Source organism: Euleptes europaea, chromosome 4 (assembly GCF_029931775.1).
Source record: "Euleptes europaea isolate rEulEur1 chromosome 4, rEulEur1.hap1, whole genome shotgun sequence".
In the NCBI taxonomy this organism is placed as follows: Eukaryota; Metazoa; Chordata; class Lepidosauria; order Squamata; family Sphaerodactylidae; genus Euleptes; species Euleptes europaea.
This window is the reverse complement of record NC_079315.1, coordinates 91,590,644-91,609,718: the sequence shown is the minus strand read 5'-3', so window position 1 is coordinate 91,609,718 and position 19,075 is coordinate 91,590,644. Positions and strand designations below refer to the sequence as shown.

The 19,075-nt window shown below is 45.2% G+C and overlaps 1 protein-coding gene across 1 annotated transcript in view; it reads right to left on the bottom strand.

The window, feature by feature from the left end:
- CMYA5 (cardiomyopathy associated 5) overlaps positions 1-19,075 on the bottom strand; it is a 68,431-nt gene that overhangs the window by 31,760 nt on the left and 17,596 nt on the right. The window contains exons 3-6 of the mRNA XM_056848611.1: positions 16,333-16,428; positions 11,922-12,155; positions 7,427-7,449; positions 3,854-3,972 (exon numbers count right to left, since the gene is read on the bottom strand). Of these exons, the coding sequence (XP_056704589.1) occupies positions 3,854-3,972; positions 7,427-7,449; positions 11,922-12,155; positions 16,333-16,428 (472 nt within the window). The remainder of the gene's footprint in view (positions 1-3,853; positions 3,973-7,426; positions 7,450-11,921; positions 12,156-16,332; positions 16,429-19,075) is intronic.

Here is a 19,075-nt window from a genome sequence, read left to right as displayed (position 1 = left end):
GTGGGGCTGAAAATAGCATTATTAAAATCTACACCCTTTCCAGCAATGCATGCAAACAGTGGAGCTATTGATTTCAAACTAAACAAACACAAGAGTGCCAGCCTAAGCAGAGTTATGCCCTTCTAAGCCCACTGAAATCAATGGCCTTAGAAACATGTAAGTTTTCTTAGGACTGCACTGTAAAAGTGGGATGTCTTTGAAAGAAGGATCAAAAACCTGTCCCTATATGCTAATAATTTGGGAGAACAAATAAAATCCCTCCTCCTTCTCCCCTGTTTGTGCTCTGCCTTATAGTTTCTCCATTCTATGTGAGTATAAAGATCCACTCTGAAAATGGGTTTTTTCTCCTTCTATTTTTCAGTTATCTTCAGAGGCAGTCATGAATTGCTGTGTAAGGGAAGACCCAAAAATGCTGATGCTGGCAGTTTTCATGTGATTAAGAAAAAGAACTGCCTGTCATTCGAAACATTTATCCTTCCCATCACTGAACCCAAACTAGATTATTCCGTTATTTACTCAGGCTGGAGACAGACTTTAATTATTTCAGAGCACTGAAGAGAGAATGAAAGAGGCATCATAGAAAGTACAGTGCTTGCTGGTCCCACCGTCATTTCTGGTAAACGGGTTTTTGTAAAGCTTCAGAAATTTGCAAAACCTGTTTGAAGAGAGGCAACAAGCAGACCCAAAGAAACAAATGTGTACAGTGCAGAGTTCTGATTGGGAATCTCAATTTTGACTGAATGGGCCATTGGAGTTCCATCGCCAAAACCCTTGTTATGATTTTTGGCCATGGGATTAGAGTTGCAGCAATGAGAAAGGGGGTTTAATTTCTCCTTCCCGGAAAAGTACACACACCACTTTCCAAATTGAAAATGGCTCCCTTGGGTTACTTCTAGCCTCAGCTAGAAATGGACGGGCACCCTACTGGAGTTAAAATCAGTGTGGGTGGAAGTGGGACATTTTCTACTGGGAAAACAGAGCATAAACTATCCTCTTCCCCACCACTGTAGCCCAATCCATGTAGACAGCCAAGTACAAAACTCCAACATCTTGTGAAGCTTGAACTTTAAGCCATTAGTACCAATCCCTGTAAATCTCCCAGTCTACTATTTGAATTATAGTGTAATTGAAAGTAGAGGCACACATTTCTAAGGCCATTGACTTCAATGGATTTAGAAAGCTCTCAGTCTGTTTAGAACTGTACAGCTAGTGAGAATCAACCAATTCCCTATGGGAATTGCTACTGCTGTGTGCACTTGATATAATCCTCAAAATGGATCCAGATCAATGTCTCTGCGGGCACATGATCTTCCTATATCCCCACCTCCCACAGCAGCATGAAATACCCTCTGAAATCATGTTCCTGGGAGTCCTCTCTTCCTAGGCAACAGGGTTTGGGGGGCATGTTGGACTGTTATGAGAGGCAGGAAAATGGAAAACATTAGTCTGGCTCCAATCCACGGTAATTCCAGAATTAAGAACCACTGTATGGAAGACAGCCCTGTTAAACAAATATGCCTGTTTCAGAGGAAGCCTAAATCAGGGTGGAAGTATGTTTGGGGGAAAAACAAGATTCCCTTTTATTTTAATGGAAAGCATTTAAATATTTTAAGGAAGTTGTGATCTGAATTAAAGGCTGGCTCAATATAACAAGGCATGTTATAGATATAAATACATAACGTGACAACCACGCCTAAGGGCAACGTGCAAGCAGTCAGTTCTTAATACTGTAATTTTTATTTTTATTTTTTGGTTAAATGCAATGCAATATGGTAACATTTACAAATGGCTGCTTGTACAGTACTGCTTTTGGCACCAAAATCCACTTTTCTCAAGAGCCTTTTTTCCCTTATAAAGGTAAAATTTGTAGTTGGCAGGCTGTTAAAAGAAAGGTGGAGTCAGTGGCTAGAAAGGAGCAGCTAGCTCTCAGAATGGATCCTTCTCATTAAAATGCTTTCAAAGAAAACTAATAAAGGAAACTTGATGGAAAAAAGAAAAAAAATCAACTGCTGCCTTCTGTCATAATCAGAAAGATGAGAATCTATTTCCATAGGAGGGTATATGTTAGCAATAGGGTTTCTAGCGCTAGGTTGGGAAATAACTGGAGAGTTTGGGGGTGGAGCTTGAGGAGGGCAGGGTTTGGAGAGGGGAGGGACTTCATGCCATAGAGTCCAATTGCCAAAGTGGCCATTTTTTCCAGGGGAACTGATCTCTGCTGCCTGGAGATCAGTTGTAATAGCAGGAGATCTCCTGCCACCACCAGGAGGTTGGCAACCCTAGTTAGCAAGGAAAGTTGTAGCTTCTCCTGGCAAGGAGCATCAGTGAAGAGTCGTCTCCATAGAAAGAGGCCATTTCCCTCCTTTTACCCTGCTTAATGTAGTGGCCTAGGAGCCCCGTGGCGCAGTGTTAAGCTGCAGTACCGCAGTCAAAAGCTCTGCTCACGACCTGAGTTCGATCCCGACGGAAGTCAGTTTCAGGTAGCCGGCTCAAGATTGACTCAGCCTTCCATCCTTCTGAGGTCGGTGAAATGAGTACCCAGCTTTCTGGGGGTAAAGGGAAGATGACTGGGGAAGGCACTGGCAAACCACCCCGCAAACAAAGTCTGCCTTGGAAACGTCGGGATGTGACGTCACCCCATGGGTCAGGAATGACCCGGTGCTTGCACAGGGGACCTTTACCTTTTAATGTAGTGGCCCATGTTGGGTGGGTTTTCTTCCCTCAGTCCATGGCTTTGTCTCATCAAGGCTCACAAGTTGCTACTGAGCGAAGGAGGAGGTGGGGAAAATCAACTTCCGCCACCATCTTATGTTTGCACTATACAGAAATCGGACCCTGGCTTGGAAATTTACAAAATCATGACATTTTGGGTTTTGTTTGTTTTGGTGCTCCAAAGTAAGCGCTGCATCATGTCCACCCTTGTTCTCTATCACAAACCATTCCCATGTGACCAATCCAGAGCAATTTTCAAAAGATATTTGCTTATAAAATTTTCGGGGAAGGAGCAGTAGTAAAAATGGCTGCTCTCTCCACTACATCTCTTGTCTGGAAGACTGTCTGGTATTCACAGAATGCTAGCATTGAACTTTGGCTATAAATCACTTGGGAACAGGACAAGAGGCGGCGGCTTCTGTCTTATGAACTCCCCCCCTCTTTGATCATCTTTAGAGGTATTGCTCTGTTTGCGACCTTCAATCTGAAGTAAGGTAGGTAGCAATACATTGCCACATCCTTTTAAGTGGTGGCACCAAGGCTGTGGGATGCCCTCCAGAGAGATGTTTGGGTGAAGCCCATATCATCTTGGCAAGCTTATGGGTCTGCCAAAACCTGATTGTGATACTTTGGCTTGGCTGTGTGCTTTTACTGACAAGACTGATTTCATTTTTGTAATTTTCAACTTCTGTTTTTATTATCAGTTTTATTGTTTTATTGGATCTTGAGGATCAAAGTGATGAAAAAGGCAGAGCATAAGCACCTAATGTGATGTACCACATGACAGGGGAAATGCACAACTTCTCCCCTTTGTGCATTATTCTGGAAGCACAAAATTGTGCTTCCTTTTTTGGCACTGCCTCATTACTCCTAGATTCTTTCTGTAGTTTACTTAACATAGTGATTAATCCAGACCTGCAGGTGACTTGCCTTTTCAATATGAACAAGACGTGTTAGTTGCTTCTTCTCATTTTCTCCACCATAATCCAAACACTTAGGCACAATCAGGCTTCACTTCAAACTCAGCTGATTACTAATTATATGCACCATCTCCCAACACCAAATTTCCTTTCTCAAGCACATTCCTTTTTTAGGTTTTGATACATTTTTGAGCCTCCCATCAAATGTTCATGCAGACTCTTACCAGGCATGTGCTCTAAGGTCCAGTTGCCACTCGCTGAATCGCCTGCAAAATGTTCAAAATGCGAAAATGCAGTGGGCATTTTTTCTAGAGTCTGAATATCTTCCACAGCAGAAAGCAACCTATACAATGACAAACATTTACTCATGTAAAGACATCATAATAATATACAATTACTAAGGCCAATGCAGAAAAACCTGAGACCTGCAATGCAGTTCCCTAACTCAGTCCTGCGCAATCTGTGTTCTACCAAACCAACCATAATCCATTAGCCATGCATGTAGGGTTGCCAACCCCCAGGTAGTAGCTGGAGATCTCCTGCTATGACAACTGATCTCCAGCCAACAGAGATCAGTTCACCAGGAGAAAATGGCCGCTTTGGCAACTGGACTCTATGGCATTGAAGTCCCTCCCCTTCCCAACCCCTGCCCTCCTCAGCCTCCACCTCAAAAACCTCTCATCAGGGCGAAGAGGGACCTGGCAACCCTACATGCATGACAGCTTCCCCCCCTCCCAGTGTTCCAACACAGCTTCTCATTTAACAGCCTGCACTGGACTGAAGGAAGAGGGAAAGATTTTAATTTTAATATTATTTTATTTAAAATATTTTTATGATGCATTTCCACCCAATTTAGGAGCCCCAAGGTGGCAAACAATCAAAAACATTAACATCAGCTTTAAAATATGTATATACAAAACAATTAAAACAACAATTAAACAAAAACTGATAAACACATTTACAGGAAGGAGGGTCAGTGAGGGAACACCAAGCAAAACAGAAAGCTCTCCGCACGATGGAGGAAGACAATGATAGAGGGGGACAGCACCTAACTAAGCATGTTTAAAATAGACTACAGGTCGAAGTAGATATGTCCTATATGATCTGTGATTAGGATCTTCCAAGATCTTTTTTTTTAAACTACAGCTGAATTCTTGCAGGCAACTTAAAGTGCTTTTCAGACCTTCTCCTCAGTTGGTGAGCACATGTGAAAAAACCAGAAAGGTGGTTTTAATTAAATGAGCTTGTACTAGGTATCTGAGTTGATTGATGGCCATTCAGGAAGGTTTATTCACAAATGGAGTATGGAGCGGCTTGACATGCAAGGTACTTGGTGATTTACAGCTTCAAAGCAGGGGGAAGCCATTGTTATTAGGCATGGCTATCTTTTCCCAGACTTCAAAGTAACCACATTAGCCTATTAGTTAATTTTTCTTTTTAAAGCAGAAGAAGATACTAATCATGGATCTCTCCTGTCATGTCTAGCCTGTCCCATATGAAAAATAAACAACTGTTAAAATCAAGCAAGGCACATGAAAACATGGCTGCCTGCCAGATCTCAGCCTGATAATCCTGCCTCTACCTTTATATGTTCTGCCCCAAAAGAAGAGAAGGCTAGATGGGTAGCCATTAGAAGACCATGGGGGCAGGGACATCACTTTCGGATAAAGCTAAGGTTGCCAAACTCCAGGTACTAGCTGGAGATCTCCTGCTATTACAACTGATCTCCAGCCGACAGGGATCAGTTCATCTGGAGAAAATGGCAGTTTTGGCAATTGGACTCTATGGCATTGAAGTCCCTCCCCTCCCCAAACCCCACCCTCCTCAGGCTCTGCCCCAAAAACCTCTTGCAGGTGGAAAAGAGGGACCTGGCAACCCTAGATAAAACCCGGAAGTGAGGTCAAGCCTCTCTAGGAATTGCTGGGAACTCTATGGTAAAATCATAGACTTTCCAGTGATTCATAGGGAGGACTGATGTCACTTCTGGGTTTTCCCCTGAAGTGATGCCATGCTGATGCCCCTTCCCCCCTCCCCCACATTCCCCTCCCCAGACTCCTGCTGTTTGCCAGGCTACACCTGGGAACCCTAAAGAGTGCTCAGTAAATATACAATAGCTAAAATGTCTGAATAATATTCTTTGAAGTATTTTTAAACACAACAGATATTTTAGCTTAAAGAAAGCTGATGGGTTCCAAAGACATAGAGCAGCTGGTGTTAAAAAGTTAACAATACCACACATACACACACACACACACACACACACATAAAAGGAAGAAGGAGAAAATGAACGCAAAATAGATTAGAAGTAATTAGCTCGTATTGCAGAGCTCATTACAGAGGGAGAAAAGAATATATTTTTAACCCAGAAACAGAAAATATATCAAAAAGGTCTGAAAAGATTTCCATGCAAAAGAATGCTGTATCCTCTTTTATAATACACATATCAGCACACTGATAATTATTTAGAGAGCTCAGGGACGATGAGTTCACAAAACGCGTGTTATGTAAAATCCAGGGCCAGCCTTCAAACTTTGTGGTCATGTACATGAAAAAAAAAACCTCAATCTCAAACTATCTTATATTCCACATATAGCTTTGAGGGGCAAGTATCATGCATTTGCCCATACCATTCATACTTAGGATTGCCAACCTCCAGGTACTAGCTGGAGATCTCCTGCTATTACAACTGATCTCCAGCCATAGAGATCAGTTCACCTGGAGAAAATGGCCGCTTTGGCCATTGGACTCTATGGCATTGAAGTCCCTCTCCTCCCCAAACCCTGCCTTCCTTGGGCTCCACCCCAAAAACCTCCCGCTGGTGGCAAAGAGGGACCTGGCAACCTTATTCATACTGAATGTATCATACAGGTGTGCTATATGCACAGCTGCTTCCCCACTCAATGTACAGAAGAGAAATTAGTGTGTAAATCATGGAAAACAATTCCCAGCAGGTAGCCGTGTTAGTCTGTCTGCAGTAGTAGAAAAGGGCAAGAGTCCAGTAGCACCTTAAAGACTAACAAAAATATTTTCTGGTAGGATATGAGCTTTCTGAAGAAGTGAGCTGTGGCTCACGAAAGCTCATACCCTACCAGAAAATATTTTTGTTAGTCTTTAAGGTGCTACTGGACTCTTGCCCTTTTCTACTATGGAAAACAATGTTTGTCTCAGAACACGTTCAACTATAGACTGACTGTTTCAAGCCAAAGGTTCTTCTCAAAGCCAAAAAACCACAATGGTCCCTGGATCAACTCATTCTTATTTTGGGAGGAGTTCTTCTAAAAGCAACCACAAACCTTTTGTGCAAGAAAGAAACAAAATAAACAAGACAAATGCAAACCTCATTCACTTACTATGGTCTAAATTTAGCCCAGCCCTACAAGCTGCCACTGAAAATCACTTTCATTAACATTTCATCTAATAGGGAGATTAATTCAGCAAACCATGAACACTCTCAACTATTGGCATTTAACCGAATGTGCTTCGAATCTTAAAATGGTTTTGCACAACCGCGACAAACACCTGCGTAAAAACAGCTATACAGATGCCACTGCAACAGAGCTGGATTTCAATAATGCCATAGGTATTAATGGTTGAGTTATGAATGCATGCAAAACATTTCAAACATTGCAGCTGCAGTACCAATCGCACCATTTGACTCTTTCTTACCCACCTAGGCATTTCTGAAAGGAAGCATTTATTTTGGCAGCATGCTTTGTACAGAATTTCAGAGTATTAAAGCAGTCAGACATGCTGTTCCTACTACTAACAACAATGCAACATAACTACATTTCATATACCTTTTGTTTACTTCTTCTGATGTCTAAGGGAGGGAAAGGGAGGGAACGAAAAGATTAATGCCTGTTATAAAAGAAACTTGACATGAAAGTTACATGATGCCATTAATAGACATAGCACGGCCCAAGGTTGTATCAACACAAATAGGCTGTGATGCCCCAACATCACAGGATGACCATGTCCATGAGTTTGCAAACAGAGTGAGGTCATGAAAGCAGATCTTCCTTGCCTTCTTCCAGCAGTCATGGGCAGCTCTCCAAAAGCTGCTGGTGAGGGCTGGGGTCCCCCAAGAGCAATATGCCATGCAGGAGGGGAAGGGGGGCTGCCACAAGAATTGGCCAAAATTGCCCTCCTTCCCTCTGGTACAAGCTTTAGCTCTGAGAGGTGGAGGGCGATTTGGGCCAATTCTCCTTTGGTTCTGAACCCCACCCTCCTAATGCTAAACAGCACATTTTTTCACATACCTGTGCAAAGGTCCTCCAAAGGTGTGTTATTTTATTTTATTCAATTCATACCCCACTCTCAAGGATTTCCCTAACAGGCCAAATAGAATACCCCATCACTCAATCGTTTTAGGTCAGGAAAATAGTGTGTAGGGGCAAGTAGGGTTGCCAACCTCCAGGTGGTGCTTGGAGATCTCCCGCTAATACGACTGATCTCCAGGTGACAGAGATCAGTTTCCCTGGAGAAAATGGCCGCTTTGGCCATTGGACTCTATGGCATTGAAGTCCCTTCCCTCCCCAAACCCCACCCTACTCAGGCTCCACCCTAAAATCTCCAGGTATTTCCCAACCTGGAGCTGGCAACCCGGCAATGCTGAGGCTCTTCTCCAATTGCACTGCAGTCGCAATCCAAAGGGGACATCAGGTGCACAGGAACTGAGGAGAACCTGCAAGCCACCTGTGACTGTTGCACATAGGATGGGGGTCCCACACCCAACCGGATTACTCCACAAACATTCTCCTGGAGCTGTGTCAAGGGGAAGTGTTGCCTTTCTATGAATGTACAAAGCCACCGTGTAAATAAAGCTCACGAACCAGTCCACGGTGGCTTTGGACAGTCATTATGTTTGGTTTTCTCCTACCGTGGTGGACTCCCTTTACTTGTTAGCTTTTCTATGAACGACACCATTTGCAACTTCATTTAGAATCTGGTTTCTTTCTTCACGTGCCCAAACGTATTTTAAAACCTCATTCATAATAAAGTGAAGAAAACTAGAGTAAGTATTTTTAACGTTTGCATTAGGGCTGCAAGGTTTAATCTGTAGATTAATCAGCTAAAGCTTTTGGCCCCGATCCCGGGGAACGTTAATTGAGTTTAAATCCCACCGAAATCAAGATGGTTTAAATTGTCATGACTAACTTGGACCAATTTCAACAGGAATAAAGCATTAAAAACTTTTTCTGGGCTGAGGCTTCAGTTGGTTAATCGGTAAGGACCAATTTTGACCAGTGGGGCTGCAAATTAAAGTCATGCAATTCATTTGTGTGACTGTTCTACAGCGTTAGAACATGAAGAATAAAATAAAATGAGTGGTAGATTTTGTTTACTAAATTTCTGCAATACCTCAGAAAAGCATCTACACATAATAGTACACAGCTTTCACATAATGATTTCATTGTTCAATGTGCTTCAAATACATTATCATGCTGTAGTGTTGCCCACTGGCCTGGGGGAAGATGTTCTGCCTCTTTAATAGAGGCTTAATGGGATGTTATTTACGAGGTGAAGGGAGGGAAGGCTACATGGTATATAGCAGGGGTGGGGAACGTCAGGCCCAGGGGCCGCGTAAGGCCTGCGAAATTATTCAGTCTGGCCCTTCGTGGTTCCTGGCAGATCTCTAGCTCGACGTGGAAGACACTCGGACCAAATGTAGCAGGCTACTTTTTCAGTTGATAATTTTGGATGGCCCGCGAATAATGTTATAAATATCCTCATGGTCCTTGGCGGAAAAAAGGTTCCCCACCCCTGGTATATAGGGTTGCCAAGTGCCAGGTGGTGGCGGGCAAACCCCCGCCAATCCACCTGGCTGCCTGCCGACCAACTGAGGGTCGGCGGGCAATGCGTGCATGCACGCCTGCCCGAGGCGCTGCAACACTTCCGCGTTGGGGCGGCCGCACATGCACAAGCGCGCGCAATCTTGCAACCACTCCCGCCGGAGCAGAGGAGGGACCTGGTAAGCCTAATGATATAGCCCAATCTCGTCAGATCTCGGAAACTAAGCAGGATCAGTACTTGGAAGGGAGACCACCAAGGAAGGCTCTGCAGAGGAAGGCAACGGCAAACCACCTCCGCTTCTCATTTGCTTTGAAAGTTCCTTGCTGAGGTCACCATAAGTCAGCCGTGACTTGATGGCACTATACACACACATGCATTTATGAGGTGATGTTATTTATCTCCATGTTGTGAAAGGAGTCAGCTGCCCATTTCTATACATTCAACCTCTATTAAAGGTACAGGATATTTTCCTGCACGCCAGTTGGCAACTTTTATCATGCTGTGACCTTTACAATAGCTGTATAAGAGAAGCCAATATTATTATTAAAGATGGGAAGTGTGAGCTAAGAGAAAAGGACTTGACCAAGGCCACCTAGTGAATTTGTTGCTGAGAAAAAAATTAATCACAACTTGTTCAAAATGCTGCAGTGCAAGTCCTCTAGGGTTGCCAGGTCTCCCTTCGCCACCGGTGGGAGGTTTTTGGGTGGAGCCTGAGGAGGAAGGGGTTTGGGGCGGGGATGGCCTTCAGTGTCACAGAGTCCAACTGCCAAAGCGGCCATTTTCTCCAGGGGAAGTGATCTATATCGGCTGGAGATCAGTTGTAGTTGCCTAAGGTCCTCACCGGGACCCCGCTGAGAGCACATATTCAGCCAGTGCTACGCCAACTGCACTGGCTCCAAGTGGAGTACCGGATCAGGTTCAAGGTGTTGGTTTTAACCTTTAAAGCCCTAAACGGTCTGGGACTATCATATCTACAGGACCATGTCGCTTGGTATGCCCCCAAGAGAACCTTGCGCTCTGCGAACAACAACCTACTGGTGATCCCTGGCCCGAAGAGTGTCCAGCTTTCCTTAACTAGGGCCAGGGCTTTTTTTGGCCCTGGGCCCTGGCCTGGTGGAACCCTCTCCAGTAAGACCAGGGCCCTGCTGGATGTCACACAGTTCCGCAGGGCCTGTAAGACTGAAATGTTCTGCCAGGCCTACTGTTGAGGGCAGCAATGGTGTGTATCATAGCTGGCCTCCCTTCCCCCTCTGCTTTTTTGTTCCATCCTACTGAGTTCTAAGTGGGGTCTTGATTGCCTTTCTCTTGGCTCTCCATGGACCAGTGTGCCAATAGGTGCCAATTGGTTTTATTGTTAAATTTTATTTTATCATCAGAGTTGAATTGAATTTTTATATATTATGTACTTTGGATTGTATTTTAACAGATGTTAGCCGCTCTGAGCCCGGCCTTGGTTGGGAAGAGAGGGAGGTATAAGTTTAATTAAATAAAATAAATAAAATAATCTTGCCACTGTGCGTGGATATGTATGTACCAAATAGATCACTGTACATATACTTGATAATATGTACAAATATTTAAATATACAGGTTGAGTATCCCTTATCCAGATTGCTCGGGACCAGATGTGGTCCGTATTTCAGATCTTTCCATATGTTGGAATATTTTGGAATTTTTGCATATACATAATGAAATATCTTGGGGATGAGACCCAAATTCATTTATGTTTTATATATACTTTATACACGTAGCCTGAATGTAATTTTAAACAATGTCTTTAATAATTTTGCGTACACTGAACCATCAGAAAGCAAAAGTGTAACTATCTCACCAGAATACCCGTATCAGCTGTTAAATAAAAGCAACAGCAAACAGCAAACAAACTAACAACGGCAGGCTTTCCGTTTCCACCTGCAATGCTGTGTACACTATATTTTATTTTTTTAGGTGAGAGGAAACATTAAAAGCAGGCAGCACGAATCTGCCTGCATGCTGGCTCAAAGGGTCCAGTTTTCTGATCAGTCTGGATATGGGATGTCTGGATAAGGGATACCCTACCTATAATTAATTGATCAGTTAAATGCAAAAATTAATCAATTAAAATTAATCACAATTTTATACACTGTATGGTGTTTAGATTAAGAAGAATATCTATAGACTTAAGACTATGCTATTCTACCACACCTGGTGTAGCCGTATTATTGACCTCATTGACCTGATTGTCTTAATCTCCTAGTGGAGAGTTCATTACAGCCCTTGTAGGCTATTAGAATCCCCTTTTCTCTTATTTTTTTCTGGATGACCCCTAGTCTATTTTCAGGTAGTTTGCAAGGTCAAATAATTGAGGAAAATGTTGGGCCATATGCGTTTGACTGTCATTTTATCTCAGGTCATTGATTAAGAGGCATTAACTAAAAGAAGTCCAATCTATACACTTTCCCCTCCCAACTATGAAATGTTATGAAACATGTTATTAGCATTCATGTTGTTTTGTACTTACCCTTAGGAAAACAAAATCATCCATTTCTTCAGTTTCCTTTATGATAGTCTCCAAGGTTTCTTTTGCTGTGTCAATATATTCTTGAAAATTAACCATCTGTTCGTAGAGGTACTCCATTTTTGTGTTCTTTATTTCTTCAAACCTCTGCGCCTTTTGGTCATGGTGTCCTAGCACAGTCTTGACAATGTTTTCATGTTGCTCTTCCAAAAGCTGTTCCTTTCCTTTACAGTTTTCCTAGACATAAATACATTATTTTCCCACATTTTGGAAACATAACATTCATTGGTAAAACTCTCGATCACTAGGGATTTCAGAGCTGCTTTTCTCAGGTCTAATCCTGCAGCACATGGAAGATGTGCATCAGTGTGCTACAAGACAGGCTGGTGTGCCTTGAAAAGTTAGGCCACTATGTTGAAAAAATAAGGCAGAATCACCACTCAGTGGTCATTGAAGCAGAAAAGCTCCATAGGGCAATGTTTCTTCTCTCTTTGTGTCAATGTATCTATAGTGATAGCAGCCAATGAGAAGCGGTAAGGATGCACTTTGATTCCTTGGTGCAACTTGTGCTACAAAGGACACATGTAGGGAAATCCTAGGAACACCACCACTGCCTAGAAAATACAGTCCAGTTCCTGAATGCTCATTGGCTGAACAAAGATGGTCTTGGGAGGCAATTTTAACTGTGCTATCCCACAGCAGGCAATAGGGTTGCTAGCTCCGGGGTGGGAAATACTTGATTTTGGGGGTGGAGGGTGGGGTTTGGAGAGGAGAGTGACTTCAATGCCACTGAGTCCAATTGCTAAAGTGGCCATTTTCTCCAGGGGACTTGATCTCTGTTACCTGGAGATCAGGTGTAATAGCAGGAGATCTCCAGCCATCACGTAGCTGGCAAGGAGAGTGGCTGCCCATTCTGGGCGTTTATCAATACAATACATATGTATGATATATATCTACACTCAGAGATTCTGCTGCTATCAGTCTTGCTTTCCCTGTTTCCCTAACACAGATCAGTGTCGTGGCTTCCTGAGATCCAGTCCAAGGTTTGCCACTACTTCATCTGTTCATCCAGGAGACGCTATGCAATGCATCTCATCTCATTCCAAAGGCATTTGGAAGGTTCTTTGCCCTCTTCCAAGACTGAACAACTTGTCACCCACTCAGCTAAATGCAGCTTGCCAGCCACAGTCTGTGGCCCTGCCATGTGACTGACAACTCCCTTTTATTACTAGAAGTCCTTGGCAGGAAAAAAAGGAAAGAGGGGAGGGAAAGGAGGTTTATTGAACCCCCGGAGAACAGCTAACATGACTAGCCTGCTGTGTTTGGTTTGGTGGATCACAAGGTATGCAGGCCAGGCCAGGATACCTCAAATATCTAGTTAATTAACTGAAATTGTTTTCATTAATTTTTGGATTTCTTCTCTGAGCATGGATTGCAGGTAAGAAGGGACTAGCCCATGATAACAATGTGTCTCAAAAGTTCCTGTTTTGTTGCTCCAAACAACTCTTCTAGGACAATTGTTCTAGAATGTCCCTTTCCCATAGTTTAATATCCACAGTTCTTTAGTTTAACATTGACAGCATAAAGCAGTATATGAACATTTCATATCTATTCATATATAATTTAGAAATACTCTCAGAAGAGAAATCACATTAGCTTCTTAAAAAGCATGGACAACAAATCTACCATTGCTTCCACAAGACTGTCTCTCTGAAATCAGCAGGACTAATGCAGTTGTTTTCAGTTGAATACAGCAAATAGTAAAGTACTCAAAGCTTCCTTTTAAATTAAAGGCAGAGTTTCTACTATTCTATCATATACCACCATTCTGCCATGACATAAGTAGGTTATGAACTGCAGCCAAAGCATGACCTTCCGTATTTTTCGCTCCATAAGACGCACTTTTTTCCTCCTCAAAAGTGAGGGGAAATGTCTGTGCATCTTATGGAGCGAATGTGTGTGAATCCGGCCCCCGGGGAGAAGGGCAAAGCTGCCGAGAGGCCCTGGGAGCCATGCCCGACCCCCGGCAGCGGCAGCCCAGCGCAGAGCCGGCGCGCCCCAGGAGCTGGATAGGAAGCCGCCAGCCAGCTGGGGGGCGGGAGGCCCCTCCCAGCAGCCGCCCAGTGCAGCAGGAGCCGGGCGCGGAGCCCACGTGCCCCGGGAGCCGGCTTTAAAGCCCCCAGCCAGCTGGGGAAAGGGAGGCCCCTCCCAGCAGCCGCCCAGCTCAGCGGGAGCCGGGCGCGGAGCCCACGTGCCCCAGGAGCCAGCTGGGACACTGCCAGCCAGCTGGGGGGCGGGAGGCCCCTCCCAGCCGCCCAGCGCAGCGGCAGCGGGGTGCAGAGCCGGGCCGCCCCAGGAGCCGGCTGGGACGCTGGCAGCCAGCTGGGGGCGGGAGGCCCCTCCCACCAGCCGCCCAGCGCAGCAGGAGCTGGGCGCGGAGCCCATGCACCCCAGGAGCCGGCTTTAAAACCGCCAGCCAGCTGGGGGGCGGGAGGCCCCTACCCACCACTGCCAAGGGAGCCAGGCACGGAGCCCACACGCCCCAGGAGCCGGCTAGGAAGCCGCCAGCTGGGGGGCGGGAGGTCCCTCCCAGCTGCCCAGCGCAGCGGCAGCGGGGCACGGAGCGCCGTCCACCTGCTCAGGGATTCAGGGTGCTTCCCCAGGCGTAACGTCCCCCCCCCTCGTGCAGACAGGGCATTCAGGCACCAGCTGCCGCACAGGTCCCCAGGGCGGGTCTCCGCTGGTGCCCCTCTTGGGGGGCAGGGAGTCCGGCCGACCCCTTTCAGACCCCAGGGTCCCAAGCTGCTTCCCAGGGCAGAGATGCAGGGGTAGCAAAGATGGGCCAAAGAGCCCCCCCCCATAAGGACTAGTTCAAACAGCCCCACAATTGTTTTCCCGTTTTTTTTGCCTGTGAAAAGAACGTTCCGTCGCCTGGCTGGGGGCGGGGCTGACGTTAGTTGGCCTCCCGAGCCATTTCAGCTCGGGAACGCCCCTTTTTGTTTTTACTTTTTGTAAGCAGAAGTGTGCCGGCGTAGGTCAAGGGCTGGGCGGTGCCCGCAGTCCTCAGACTTGCGGGGGGGGGGGTATCTAGCCCCTTTCGGAGCAGGCAACAAAGATTCTGCTATCTCCCAAGGTCAGTATTCAGAGGCGTCGTCAAAACAGGCAAGAGTCAACGGCCGGAAAGATCAATCATAGCAGTAACAAGAAGGCATGGAAATTGCACGGTTGCTTCCGCAAAGTGAAAGCGTGCCTGCACTGCCTTTATCAGTCAGTGCACTTCCAAGCTAGGCTTCATCCTGCAACGACTCAGCACCAGTTCTCTGTCTGCTTAGGCTTTCCAGGCGAGCACTCCTTCGCCTACCCTGCAAAACTATACGCTGGCGAGTCCTGATATGCCTATCAGGTTCAGGTGAGCTTGGAGGGCTGCCATTCTCAGCTTCCACTGCAGGAGTTGGGGGACGAGTAGCTTCTGTCTGCCTTTGTTCCATCTCTCTGCCTAGCTGTGGTTCCTGCTGAGTTGTTTCAGGCTCCTGTACTACTGACTGCAATGGAGGTACTGAAGGCCCAGAGGCAACCTGTTCCTCCACTTCAGCTTCAGAGTCCTCTGGGTCCTCAGCTCCGAAGGCAGGGCCCATGACAAGAAGGCTGCTGGGGGGGACTGAGATCCCGCCGGGCCTCCATCCAGTCACTCTGGCTGCAGCCTGGCCAACTCCCCATAGAGGGGTCAACTGCCGCAGCCAAGCAGGCCTCTTTCCCACCCACCCCCAACACCTGGACTTAGCAATAGCCCCCACCTACTGATGCCCCCAAAAGCGGATAATATACCGGTAGCTTATTAAATAGTTTAGTACACCATTTGATTCAGAATATATTTTTTCTTGTTTTCCTCCTCTAAAAACTAGGTGCGTCTTATGGTCAGGTGCGTCTTATGGAGCGAAAAATATGGTAAGCTTCCCAAATGAAGACACTGTGTTGGATCCAAAGACCCTGTTCCACTAAGTGAGAGTGTTCTCCCTCTCGGAATAATTAATAACAATTCCTTTGTAATCACAATATTCATTCAGATTGGATCTATCACCTCTAAAAGAGATCAAAGTGCTGACATCGGTATTGTGAAAATCTAAGTTAAACCTTTGATTTAAATTGTGTGTATAAGCTGATTTCCCCCTCAGCCCAAAGTTCAGTAATGCCATCCAATTTCTCCTTAGATTCGTCAAAAGGTCATTCATGCTGAAATATTTTAATACTGGGTAAATGGAGCATAGTTAGCTAAAACCATCTCATCTTGTGTAGAAAGAAAACTTAAGCTCCTTTCTGTTGAACAATTATTCTTAAAAGTCATGAACATTCAAACATAAACTTTGTAAGAAACTAAAGGTATTAAATGAGTAGAGAATGTAGATATCATACTCACCTCAAGAGTATTGAAAAGGGCCTCTATCTCACTGACAAACCCTTCAATCTTCAAAGACCTTTCCTGTAAAATGTCTAGGAATCCATCCAATTGACCCTACAAATTAGAATTGTTAAATATCTTTTTTAAATGGTCAGAGAAAAAGTTAGATTCTAATTGTTGCATACACTAAATGTGAAGAAATTGTACAATCTATAATGAAAAAAACCCTCACAAAGCAATCCTGTGTCACAGCATTTTCACAACACAAGGGCCGTTTCCGCACTAAGTTTTTGAAACATCTAATGAAACATTTTATTTTCTCATGTCTGCACCATGTTCCGTTTGTTTGGTATTGGAAACATTTTGTAATCGTTTAATCTGTGTTATCTGCAAACATTTATACAATGATGTTTCCTGAACCTCTGTTTCAAGGACGACTTCCCCTGAGGTGTAGAAATGATTAAGACGCTATTTATTTCTCTGCCCCTCCATTGGCAACACCCACTGCATCGCCTGTCTCCCTCCCATCCCCTCTTCCCCCCTCTCCTTCCTGTTCCCCCTCTCCTTCTGCCAATCATTTCCTGTGCTTTTTAATTTTTTTTAATTAAATGGATTTGGACTACCGAAGGAACGTTGGATCGTAGCCCATCTCTCTTCCCCCTCCGTGGGGGACCTGGGCATAGGACTGCAACCCCCATAAAGAACACAGGATTGTTTTCAATGGAAGAGTCCAAGGAGGCGATTCTTCGGTTGTTCAATGTAATTGGCATCCTGCAGGAGTACCGGCCAGTGGAATAAGGCCAAGGCCACTTTCCTGAGCGGGAGGAGCGAGACCTGCCCCTCACACCCTGTAGCTATTCCCACAGACCCAGAGAACACCCACCAGCTGGGTGGGGGGGCTCCGCCATTTGCTGTCTCTGGCATTAACCATTGGTCGCCTTGTTCCAAGAGTATAAATAACTCGGGGGCTTGTCAAGTTTCTGCCCTGGCCACTCCGGCCTCAGCAGCAGGTTGTGGGCGCCTTGCTTTGACACACTTTAGGGCGCTTAACCCCTTCCTGTCAGGGGCCAGGTGGGGGGAAAGGCAATTCAGAGCAGAGCAACGTTTCCCTTTTTATTTCATGGTCACTCAACGGGTGCCAGATTGGCTACAAGCACCACTGATTTCCAGCATGCAGCTTGCCTTCTGAGCTACCTTCCTGTCCTCCCCATGTTACGAGTTTATTTTCACATCAAATGGATTAAGTGGCGATACCAAACCCGAGCACGGCAACCAATCTCATTGCATCAACAACGCTAGTGCACAGGCCCACAAAAAAGAGGGAGAGGGAGGAGTGCGACGTCACAAATGACACCATGCTCTCCCAGGGAACGTATCGTTCTTTTTAAAGGAAGTATGGACAGGGTCTCAGGAACAAAGAATACAACGGCAATAGAGGCAACATGCGGACGAAAGTTTTTGAATACAATTCCAAATCTCACAGATGAACCATGAGCATTCTCTGTTGTAAGTGATTAGTGCAGAAATGGCCAAGGATTAGGCCTGCCAGGATCCAGAAACCCCTGCATTGGAGATCAATGCACAACATTGTAACTGACGTTGACATTCAATTGAGGAAGCTTTACTGGAACATAAACCACAAGGTAGTTTGGGGGAAAGTACAGAGAGGGACCTAAAAGACGTAATAAGTTCCATAAAAAATAAAATGGGAGGCACTGTGGGATTTTTCTACAATTCCACGCTACATTTTATTTAGCAATTAAAACGTTCAATGATTTAATCTGATTAATTCACTAATAATGTATTTGGGTAATCGCTGGAAGTGATTATAAATGAAAAGGGTGAGAAAGAAAGATGCACTTTTTAAAAAGCCATCTTGACTCTAGCATATTACTTTAATAGAAAAAAGAAAAAAGAAACCCTTAGAGATAGCCTTTTTTTTTCTCCCACCAATGAGCAGTAGCTTTTTTTATTAAGCACCCAACTTAACATTTTGATAAGGTGCGCATTTATTCATATATGTGACAGACTGGGGGCTGTCCTGCCCCTGAAGGGGAAAAGCACCTCTCAGCAGAGCCTATGGGAATGCTGCCCCAGCATCCAATCACCCTTCAGAAGGGGGGATGCTGGAAAAAGGCACAGCAGGGGACATTCAGATCTGCATTTTGAAAAGTGCCACGCTAGTTTGGGGTCTACCTCAGTAAAAGGGCAGACATAAGGGTAGCTCTGCCTGGTAGGGTGGCAGAGTGGTTTAGCTCTGCCTCTGGGAGAGAACAGAGTACCCGATTGCTAGGCCTGTCTCTGGGGATGAGCAGACCTTGTACCATTTAGCCTGAGTTTTGAGAAAGGGCAGGCGGGTGTGGGTTGAATCCTGTGTGTGAGAGAGGATCCAACCTCAGTGAAAGCCTGTAAGCAGTGAAAGAGAATTCAAATTTCACTCTGAAGCCATAACTAGCTTAAACCTAGGTGCCAGCCAGGTTTCTCCTTTGACTACCTGGAGACTCGTGCTGCTGATCTGTTCTTTAAAACCAACCAGTAAATAAATCCCCATTCTGCCACAGAAGCCTGCTGGGTGACTTTGAGCCAGTCACACACTCTAGGGTTGCCAACTTCCAGGTACTAGCTGGAGATCTCCTGCTATTACAACTGATCTCCAGCAGATAGAGGTCAGATCACCTGGAGAAAATGGCCATTTTGGCCATTGGACTCTATGGCATTGCAGTCCCTCCCCTCCCCAAACCCCGCCCTCCTCAGGCTCTGC